The sequence below is a fragment of the Parasteatoda tepidariorum genome, chromosome 7 (assembly GCF_043381705.1).
Source record: "Parasteatoda tepidariorum isolate YZ-2023 chromosome 7, CAS_Ptep_4.0, whole genome shotgun sequence".
In the NCBI taxonomy this organism is placed as follows: domain Eukaryota; kingdom Metazoa; phylum Arthropoda; class Arachnida; order Araneae; family Theridiidae; genus Parasteatoda; species Parasteatoda tepidariorum.
The window spans coordinates 68,883,721-68,895,541 of record NC_092210.1 but is presented as its reverse complement, the minus strand read 5'-3'; the positions used below and the strand labels follow the sequence as shown (position 1 = coordinate 68,895,541).

General features: G+C 26.7%; 1 protein-coding gene across 1 annotated transcript in view; it reads right to left on the bottom strand.

The window, feature by feature from the left end:
• Positions 1–230: 230 nt before the first annotated feature.
• The window catches only part of LOC107447044 (uncharacterized protein MAL8P1.12), a 111,485-nt gene continuing 99,894 nt past the window's right edge, over positions 231–11,821 (bottom strand). The window contains exons 109-111 of the mRNA XM_071183802.1: positions 8,006–8,044; positions 3,241–3,279; positions 231–602 (exon numbers count right to left, since the gene is read on the bottom strand). Of these exons, the coding sequence (XP_071039903.1) occupies positions 442–602; positions 3,241–3,279; positions 8,006–8,044 (239 nt within the window). The 3' untranslated portion in view covers positions 231–441. The remainder of the gene's footprint in view (positions 603–3,240; positions 3,280–8,005; positions 8,045–11,821) is intronic.

Below are 11,821 nucleotides of genomic sequence, written 5' to 3'. Positions count from 1 at the left end.
ATAAGATATTAAGAAATAATATTAACCAAAAAGTAATTTTAGAGCATTTGAAATAGATTAAAAAAATTAGGGTGAAAATAGACCAAATATCGCATGTTATTGAAACGTCTCATAATTTAATACATATTGCTTAATCCAATAAAAATGTTTCTGGTTGTTTGTTCCAAATGTTTATAAAAAATAATGGACAGCATGAGGAATGTTTATGAGTAATGACAAATGAAGAGGAATAATTATTCCAGAAATTGGGTTTATTTTTACACAATTAAATTGGTTTTATTTTTTCTTCTTTTTTTTGGAAATTGTTTAAAACGTTTTGAAAAAATCTTGAAAAATGTTTTGAAATATTCTTGAAGAAATAACACAATATGATTAAAACATTTTTACACGATGGCTATAAAATAAACAAGTGTACCCGTATTATAAAAGTCTTATTTAACATTATGCTAATCCAAGTGCTGAAAGTAATTTTTTTACGACATCTCCCAGATCGGAAAGCAGATTTTTTAATCCTTTAACCACGTCTCCAAGAGTCATTCCTAGGCCATTCACTAATTTGTGTAAGACATTTCCAACTCCACCTAATATGTTACCAAGCAAACCTTTAAAAAAAAAGAGATTTTATGTTAGAAAAATGAATTAGATACAGTGAATTAAACAAGCAGACTTTCCTGGAAATGTAATAATCAGCTTTAAGGACAAATCTATATAAATACTGATGCTATTTACGAAAATAAAATTTAAATATATATAGCGGTACAAAAAATTCAGCAAAATCATAGATGCAAAGGCTTGATTCCGTGCAGTACAAGTTACCTTTATAAAATTTGTCCAAGTTAAATTGTAGCTTTGCTTCCTTCACGAGAAATAATAAAATAATAAATTATAAAGGAATATATGAATTAATATTTTTCTATGAAAATTGGTAAAGTTTGACCAAATTAAATTGTATTTTTGTTTCATTTACAGACGATAAGAAAGTAATAAATTAGAATAGAATGTTCGAAAGAATATTTTTCTATGCAAATTGATGAAAATTGTAGTTTTTTTTTGCTTCATTTACAGGAGATAAGAAAATAATAAATTATAGAAGATGATTGATTTGATTTAAAGTAGTATGTAAAGTATTGTTTATACAGTTTTTAAAATATAGATCTCTATAAGTCAAGAGGAGTAGATTTAATTCTAATTATACTTTATCATTTTAGGTTTGAATGCAACTCGCTCACGGGTGATTAGAAATGAAATGAATCTTTAGCAAAGAAATTTTGCCTTAAGGATAACTGTAAACTTCAGCAGCAATAGAGTTTTAATGCAATACATTGCTCGTGAACAAATCATAAAGAAAAAACTCTGGTCAACCGAAATTGCCAGAGCGTTATGAACCGTAAAATGCTTGCTTCAATTGCTTAGTTTAAGTTCTTTATATACAAATACGGAATTTTTAGATGTTTTAAAGAATTTTTTTTCGAACCATTATATTTTTAGTTCAAAATTCACACTAAAATTTTTAAACTACAGCAAAATGTCGAAGTGACCTCTTTTGTAAAGACAGCCTCTTTTAACTTCAAAATGATCAAAAAGCCGCATTTCTGAAATTAAAATATTTATTTTATCAGCAATCCATTTTAAGTAACTTTAATCGAAATCTCCCTTCAAAGATTCACTAAGGAGAGTCGATAGATGGTTTGGGAGCAATCTAATTCAGAATCTATATATGAAAATCATTTTCACCCAGTGTTTTATACGTCAAAAAAACAACAACATAAGGTTAGGAAGGAATATAAATCTGTTCAGAACTAAATTTAGTAGCTGTATAGGAGAACAGAAAAAATCGCACTTACGTTCTCGGTAAAATTAATATTATTCTGGCTGTCACGCTATAGTATGCCCTTTAAACAAAAATGCACTCCTGCATCGCTAGGTTGTTCATCCCCAAGAATTCGATTACACCATTGAACAGCGAACATGTGCAAAGAGAATTTACGTTTATGATTTTGGTTTTTCTCCATAACACATGGTCATTCAAGATAGTTTACATTTTTAACTACTTGAAGCACCTAAACTTATGATCAAATAACTGCCATAAAAACTCTTCTTCAAACAACAGCTCATAATGATTCCAAAGAACAAACTATTAACAAAACTGTTAATGGAATCGATTTAATAATAATACTTGACGAAATGCAGACCAAAATCACTAAAACAACTCATGAACGTTGTCATTTTGCTGTAATGCATACAGAATAACTGGTAAGCAAGAACTTTTAAATGGCAAATCCTAGAGGCAAAGTGAAAAAAGTCATTAAAAAATGTGTCACGTGAATTTTCGAAACTCCGAAACGGAAACACGACAAAGAAAACGGTAGGCTGCATTCAATCGCGAAATATGACACACAACACATCAGACGTTTTGAGCACAACAGTGGGTAAAACATTTTTCGGATTGTCTGCAGCAGAAAGGACTGTTGTTATAGTAGAATTTAGTTTCGTGACCAGGTCATTGCATCTTAATACGCCTCTAATATTAGGGCAACATATGTAATATTTTCCTTGTTGCACATCTTTATTTCAATTTCTAGGAAATAAATGCAGATCGTCTGCCTGTAAATACCATTACCGGTTTTCTTTAAAAATTGGCTATGCTTTCGTAACCAATCAATAACCTCTGCCGCTTTCACTGATTTTTGTAAAACAGAGGCAATTGAATAGTTAGATAAAGAACATATATATATATATATATAAANAGGTAACCACATTTAATTGGTCAAAAACATTTCAGAAATCGTTTAAAAATCAGAAAAATTACAAAAAAAGAACAGTTTGAAAGTTCGAACTAAAAACAAAAACAAAAAAAAATTATCTTTTATATTGAAGTAACTCTTATTCACAAGTTTTTAAAAAGAGCTTGTTTCTAAAAATAACAAAGTTTTTTTAAAAAAAGAATTTAAAAAAACAGCACTTTTTTATGGCAAAGTACATTATTTTAAAGAAATTGGTCATACGGTTCCTGAGATCTTAAATTCTAAGGAAGTCGTATATTTAAAATTATATTTTTCAGGAACTATTCGGCGAGTTTGTAGTTCGCCATAAAAAAAATTTTCTGAAAAAATGATGTGTTAAGTTAGTTAACATTAAGGGGTCCAAACTCTGGACCTCTCTCTCTATATATATATATATATATATATATATATATATTCACAAAATTAGAAGGATAAATGTAGGTAAGTAAAGCGTTACCTTTCTTCTTCTTCTTCATATTTTTCATTGTCTCGTTACCTGCAATTTAATTTAAAGACACTTTTAAAATTTTAGAGTTAAAATGTAGATTACATTTTAAAATGATAGTTTAAAACTTATTTTTATATGTTTTTAAGTTTCTGGATGCAAAGATAGTTGACCTAATGTATAAGGATAAATATAGCGTACAAAAGTTTTCTTCTAACGAAACATTTTTGAATTTTTGAATTAAAAACGATAATATGATTCATATCTGTACATAGAAAAGAAGTTCTTTCTTTGTTTATTAAAAGCTATGCACTACATCCCACATAAAGGCAAACCTCTATTAACTGAAGTGCCTATATGGAAATCCATTTAGGACATATTGTTCTTTTCCAAAATAAAACCATGGTTGTTATGGAAATATTAGCTTGATTTATAGTTAAGTTCGTTGTATTTCTATGCTTTAAAACAAAAGTATTAGAGTTCCAAGGATAGTTGTTAGTAATTAGCGAATTATTTAATTACCATAAAGGAAGATTTATTCTTCATTTAGATTAAGCTTCTATTATTGCAAGCTCCTATTATTTCTATATTAGAATAAGCTTCTATGTTGTCGAAGCATTAAATGCTAAATTGTTTACTTTGATTCATTACAAACAATAAATTTATTAACAATCCTAAACGAATTATGAATGGAATAAAAATGTTTCAAAATAATATAGAGACATTATTTCTAGTATATAAAAGACATAGGGGTGGACAAAATTAGGGAGACACTTCTATGCTAATACATTTTGTCATATTTCTTCAGAAATACTAAACGAAATATTTTATAACTTCAGGTGTGCTTAGATCATGCAAATTCTCATACATATCAATAAAGTTTAAAGCTTTTAGAGGTTTGTGGAACCAACAATAAATTACAAACGGAAAACAATGTTTTTGAACATCCTACGACATAAAAATGTAGCAAGAGATTTTTAAATCTCTTTTGGCCATTACATGCAATAATTTTCAAGAAAGTTCATAAGCTTAGCTTAAATATTCATGGAGAATGGACATTTTTATAAAAAATCAAATTTTTTTTACTCTCCTTAAGACTTGAACTTTAAAAATATTCAATAAAATCAAACAAAATTTTTAGAAACTTTTTAAATTAACTATGAAAATTGTTCTCTAAAATTTGAAAAAAATTCATTCAAAACTGCACAAGATGTAAGTAATTGAATCAGTTCTTTTATACTGTGCAAGTGTGGAAAAAATTAAAACAATGTTATTTACCCAATTTTATAGTGAATGGTTTTAGCCTCCGAAAAAAAGTCCTATTTTGATCATCTTAAAAATTTAAAGCAATTTTCAAGCAATTTTCTTTGCAGTTTTCGCACTTTTTAAAATAATGCTCAAAATTATAAGGGGTTTTCCGCATATTTTACTTTGTACTATTAAACAAGATTTATTAAAAATTAACCCGGTATTGTTGGGGACCCCATAAAACTAACTTTTTTTTAGCTTGTTTACTTTCATTATTAAATAAAATTACGGTGTATGAACATTTAATGTAAGGTATTATTTGATATTAAATTCTGTAGTACGATACAAAATTATATTTGAAGAAAACCCCTTATAATTTTATCTTGCTTTTTAAAACTACGATAACTACTAATTGCTTGAAAACTTAGAAATTTTTAAGATATTCAAAACGTTTTTTTTTCATTAGTTCTTAATTAAGATTCATTGCAAAATTAAGAAATTTTTTAAAATTTTTTCCGTCACATGTGCAGTATAAATGAACTAGTTTAATTACTCATATTTTGCGCTGTTTTAAACGAATTTTTCCCAAATTTTAAAGCAGGCATTTCGATATAAATTTAAAACTTTGTTTATCTTTATTGAATATTTTTAATGTTGTAGTAAAAAACTTTTCTTTCTTATAAAAATATTCATATATCCATAAATACTTAAGCTAAGCTTACGAAAGCTCGTATAAATATTGCATATAATAACCAAAATAACTGTCACAAGTTACAAATCTATTGCTACATTTTTTGGCATAGATTGTTCAAAGGCATTATTTTCCGTTTGTAGTTTATTGTCGGTTCCTCAAACCTTTAAAAACTTTAAACTTCATTTTTATTTATATAGAAAATAGCATGATCTGAACACTTCTGAAGTTATTAAATATTTCGTTGAGTATTTCTGGAGAAATATGAAAAAATGTCTTAGCATAAAAGTGTTTCCATTACTTTGTCCACCCCCTTTAAATCCTGTCTTATAAAGNAAACTACGATAACTACTAATTGCTTGAAAACTTAGAAATTTTTAAGATATTCAAAACGTTTTTTTTTCATTAGTTCTTAATTAAGATTCATTGCAAAATTAAGAAATTTTTTAAAATTTTTTCCGTCACATGTGCAGTATAAATGAACTAGTTTAATTACTCATATTTTGCGCTGTTTTAAACGAATTTTTCCCAAATTTTAAAGCAGGCATTTCGATATAAATTTAAAACTTTGTTTATCTTTATTGAATATTTTTAATGTTGTAGTAAAAAATTTTTTTTCTTATAAAAATATTCATATATCCATAAATACTTGAGCTAAGCTTACGAAAGTTCGTATAAATATTGCATATAATAGCCAAAATAACTATCGCAAGTTACAAATCTATTGCTAAATTTTTTGGCATAGGGTGTTCAAAAGCATTATTTTCAGTTTGTAATTTATTATCGGTTCCTCAAACCTCTAAAAACTTTAAACTTCATTTTTATTTGTATTGAAAATTACATGATCTGAACACTTTTGAAGTTATAAAATATTTCGTTGAGTATTTCTGGAGGAATATAATAAAATGTCTTACCATAAAAGTGTTTCCACTACTTTGTTCACCCCCTTGTCTTATAAAGAAAAATGCAGTCATTATTATAAATTAGTTGATACAAATGACGGAGAGGAGTAATTCTTTAGTAATTGAAATTAAAATTCATAATATTCTTATCTTCATACAGAAGTAACAAAATAATAATAAGCATTCTGAGAGCAGTGCTTAAAAAAATTTTAGAATCATATTTTTTAATATGAGAGACATTATTTATAGTGTATAGAAGGAAGGTTTATTGCTAATGGCCTGATTTAATAATGTTATTAAAAAGACGATTAAAATTCTCGACATAGCTTTTAGCTGTTTTATTTATGCAAATGAGGATAACTAAATAAAGACTTAAATGAGTTTCTGTCACTAGAAAGTAGCTTCCATTTATCATGCAGTTTCATCAAATATGTGTCCCGCAGTGGACTAATCGTAAAAGTACGGTTCCCAGTAGAACACCAAAGTCGTGCATCACTGGCTGCGGTCAGAAAGTGGCAGGGTGATCTCCCACTTTCAGTTTGCGTAGGAACCGATGGTGGGCTGTATTGGTCCTCGTTAAACTGTACCATAATAAAGTGCTCGATTTCTTGCTCAGGTGGTCGGGCTACCAATGCCGGGAGCTCTCCCCTCCTTAAAGAATCAAATTGTGATTGCATGTCTTTGAATTCTCCCCAGGGATATTTCCCTCTCCAATAGTTCTAGTACGACGTAAATAAAGTATCTACCTATCATTAAATATGCAGATATTTTTTGAAAACAGTTTACGTCTCTTTTACTAATATTAAATTTAGTTCTACGAATAGTGATTTCTTTACCATTTGCAATTTTGTTTGAGAAAAGCCCAGTTTCTTTTTCTTTCTTTCTTTTCTTTGAAAGGAGAAGAGATTTTTGAATTCATCGTCTGAAGTTTTTGCGATTTTTAGAGTCAAGCACATAATGTTCATTTGTCATAGTAGAAAAATCTTCTGTCCTAGTGCTGCTTCCATACAATGCAATTAAGAGAGATTTTCTTAAATTTTAATATTAGTTTGATGGTAGTTATTTCAAATTGATTTCTAGCTGTTACTAATTGATTAAAAATAAAACAACAGTAGAATAAACTTTTTTAACGATTTTTTTAAACATTGTGCGGTTAACGTGAATATAAGAGTTTACGCTTGGTTTCACATAGGAAAAGAATGCTACAATGTAGTGTTTTCAAAGATTTATTAATTTTTTTCCATTCTACTTTTTTCTAACTTATGAAAAGAAAACAGCCTACTACATGAACCTTTTTACATAAATTATGCAGATTTTTTTGCGTAAATGATCATGAGAGTTTTAGTTTGGTTTGACGTAGAGAAGATCTTAAAATTCAACGATTTTTGAAAGTGTTAGCAAATGTTTGCTAAATTCTGTTTTTGTTTCTAATTGATTAAAAATAATATTAATAAACTTTCTTCCTGATTTTATTTAAAAATCAAACTATTAACGGAAACAAGAGCTTCCGTACAGCTTTGTAAGAAATTATAAAATAATATTTAATTTGATGAATTTTTTAAAATTAATACAGCCTTTAGAATGAATTTTTTAGAAAAATTCTATTTGAGACAAATACAAGGAGAAGGTTAGTATGAGAGTTTTTGCATTGTATATCAGTACTAAAAATATTTAAACTTATCATTTCAATTCATTAGTTTGTTTTTAAGAGAACAAAGCTTCTTTTACCTTTATTACCTGTTCAAAATTAGTATTTCAATCTTATTTGTTAGAAAAACAAAACTCTTAAGAGGATCCAGAGGGCCATTAGCAGAAGGTAGGTCTTAGTTTGGTTATTTCTAAACTCAGTAGTTGGCAAATATATATTATAGTAGAACAGTAAAGAAAAATTTTATATTTATATTTGTAAAGGACGAATCAATACCTAGGTTCTTACCTTTGGAATTTCCATCAGGTGTGGTTGTAGTGGTATAATCTACAAAATTAAATATATATATATACATATTTACTTTTCATTTTACAATAAGTTAAATAATTATTATTGTAAAATTTTAAGTTCAGATAAATCTTATTACATATCAAGTTATTTGTTAAACTGATAATTAATACGTCAAAAACTTATTTTTATTAGAAAACATAAATATCTTAAATAAATTCATTTAAATGAAATATACTGTGATCAGATAGTTTTTAATGGCATTGTTACTTGTACATAATCTGCTTTCTTTTTATCTATCCGAAACTTAGTTAAACAAATTTTGAAAATATTAAAGTTAATTTACTCATTTACAAGTAAACCAGTAAAAGTAGAAATTAAAATAATAAAAAAATTATTTTATTAACGAATAATTATTATTATTTCGAATTTTTTCACTGAAATATTTTTTCGTATACTGTATTCATATTGAATCTTAATGTTATATTTCGTATTGTATTGAAATAATATTTCAATTTTAAACTCTTCATAAAAATATTAATGAAAAATAAATACAAAAATACAATTTTTAAAAATTTGTACTAACTCAATAATAAGGTGAAAATAATCAGAATACGAAATCAGTAATAAGGTGAAGTTTGATCCACTTACTTTAATTTTAATAGATATTAAATAACGAAATTAAACTACAATATTTTTAAAAACTCTAGTAACTCTAAATAAATTTCAATCAATAAATCAATTTGATGATTAGTTTTGTGTTTTGCGTACAAAACGAATCATTATCTAAAACAAACATAACTTTATTTTTTACTTGCGAAGATTTTTTATTTACAACAAAATTGGTCAACTAACAGTAATGATGATTTACAAATAATATTACTGAAAAATGCTTAAACTGCTTTTACCGAAATAACATAACTACTTAACTTTTAAAGAATATTATGCCAAAAATTGCACAAACCATGTATATTTTCTCAAGAAAGAATGTTGAAGCATCATTTATGAATAGATTTTTGTGTGCTTCACTGAGTTACTTTGTTTATTTATTTATCCTGAATTAGGGAAAAGCATTTTGTATGGTGCTGCTCAAAAAATATTAACTCAAAATTACCGATACAAGCTTTGAAACATTTTTGCATAAAATAGTTGAATAAACAAAATTGTATCTCTTTGCAAAAACTGATATTGTAATATTAGTAAGAAATAAATATTTTAAGCACACGAATTTATAACTTGGGTGTAACTTGCAATACAAATCAAAACTGTCATTTTATATTTCGCGAAATGCATTAAAATTGTTTACTTTTCTTTATGAAATTTTAATGCATACACTGTGTGTTTAAATTATAATTTATATTTACGTAAATGTCACGGAAGAAAAATGTCACAATTTTCATTACATTAAACTAACTCAATAACGTTTTCCCTTCGTTAAAAAAATTTGTTTTTCTTTCCAAGATTTTTCCACGTATAAAATTTTTGTAGACTAATAATACGTAAATAGAAATAAAAATTATAAAATATTGCTTGGTTTTTTCAGCTTTAGTATGAAAAGAAGTATATAAGCAATAGCGAAAAAGAATTAGAAGTTTAAATTTTTTCTCAATATCTGTACAGTCCACCAAGAAAGAGATATCAGTCTGAATAACTTTCGTTCTAATAATCGATTTTTCACGAACTAAAGTGTCAATCTTAATGGTTCCTGAGGGTGACCTCAAATATGTTAGTTAATTAGTGCAAACTATTAATTAAGTTACGAAATCAGACACAAAAACATACTTTCTTAGAATAAACATATATTTTACTGACCCTTAAAATAGAGGGGTAGACAAAATCTCGAAAAAATTGGGCCGAAAATTGGGTCGCAATAAAGATTTATCTATTTGGCGATAGTCCAGAAAACAGCTAACAAAAGTCGCAGCCATACGTCGTACAAGGGTAACTAATTTAGACAATTTAGCGTTTCCGTTCTGCTCAAAGTTGTTTGAAAAGTTATTATTTATTTATCTATTCCAAGGTTTATTTTACATATATTTTAGGGTATACTTTAGGCGTATTTCAATCGAGTTTACTTTTACACCTTTATTTGCTTAAAATTATGAAATAATTTGCTTAAATTAAATTATTCAAGCTATATGATATAATGCATTTATAGTATAATAGTTAACGAGGATTCCATAGCACATCCTTAACCTTGCTAACGCTATCATTAAATAAATGGAATAAGCTTACATAAATAATAAAAGTTAATTTTTTTCTCATTTCAGTTTTGAAGGAATAATATTTTTCGATCTAACAGATTTCATTCTGGAAATAACGAAATTATTAACGAGGTTCCTTGGAGCAATATCATTCTTATCCTCTTATGACGAAATATAGGTGAAATTGGTTTTCACAGTTTCTGTAAAAAGTATGTTAACTTTCTCGCCGTGAGTTTTTTAAAAATCAAAATAAGTTCGAAAATTGCGTATTTTTTATTGCATGTTTTTTTAAATCAGATGATTCTAAAATTGGCACTGCTTTAGAATCTTATAACAAATTTCAATTTTTAGTATTTGCTGTTTAACAAAATAAGGCATTTTCCTAATAACAAATTATACTATAATATTATACTGGGAATCGTGCTAAAGTTGTAAAGTAATTTTAACGAAACTAAATTTTCTCAACATCTTATTTTAAAAGAGCAACTTTTTTAAAATTAACTGTGTAATATATAAGTTTAAATGTCAAAATAAAATTGCGGTTCGAATTTGTTCACTAAAGAAACAAAATAAAGCAAGAAATAGTGAATTTTTGAGTTGCACTAATATATATTTACTTTTCACAAACTAAACAAATAAGAAACAATAATATAAATATATAAATAATTTATTTGCTCAGTCTCAGAGAAAAGGGGGCACTTATGTTCTACGATCAGTCAGACGTTTTTCACTGAGTAATTTTAACATTGAAAAAAATCTTCTCAACTAATTGGCTATAGTTCTGATACTTAAAAAAACTAAGCAGTTACTTACAACGAGTGTCAATTTAAAGAGAACCTCTAAGTACCAATAAAAATTAAGTAAAATAGCTTACTATATTATCCGGAAAAAAACTACATGGTATCATTAAGAAAGAGTAAAAGATATAATGAAATAATTAGTTGGATAGTTCTGTGTATCACACGTAGTCAGATAATTAAAAATTTAATTTCGCAGCTAAGATGTTAGGACGTCATTTAAGATATTGAGATATTTTAAGATGCTAAAATAGTTTGGCTACGTATTCGACAGCTTTTTATGTTCGGTAACTTTATACACTTTGTAGTGACTTATAAAACATCGACACTATTTCACATAATCTATGTTGAAGTCGCAAAAAGCAAAAAAAAAAGGACAATCAATAATTTTTATTTATTTTTCGGAAAAATAGTATACTTAGTAAATAGTCAGATGTTTTGCATCAAATAATTTTGAAGAGTGGAATGTTTTTTTAAAAATTTCTTAACAAGGTTTTAGTCTTAGCTAGCAGACGATAATTCAAAGTTTTCTTCAAAAAGAAGCTTGATAATAATTTAGAAAACAACGTTACTTTAAAGAAAACCTAAATTAAAGTACTAAAAAGGGATTGGTATATTAATGATGAAATACTATAAGTAGTAACGTAAATAATAAGTTTTTTAAAAATGCTAAAATTTAATTAAATAGTTGATAAAGTGGTTCAGCGAAACACTCCCGGACAGGTGATTAAAAACTTTTTTTTAAGATTAAGACAATATATAAGATGTTGAGAAATTTTAAGATGCTTAAAAATATTGACTACGTATTCATATTA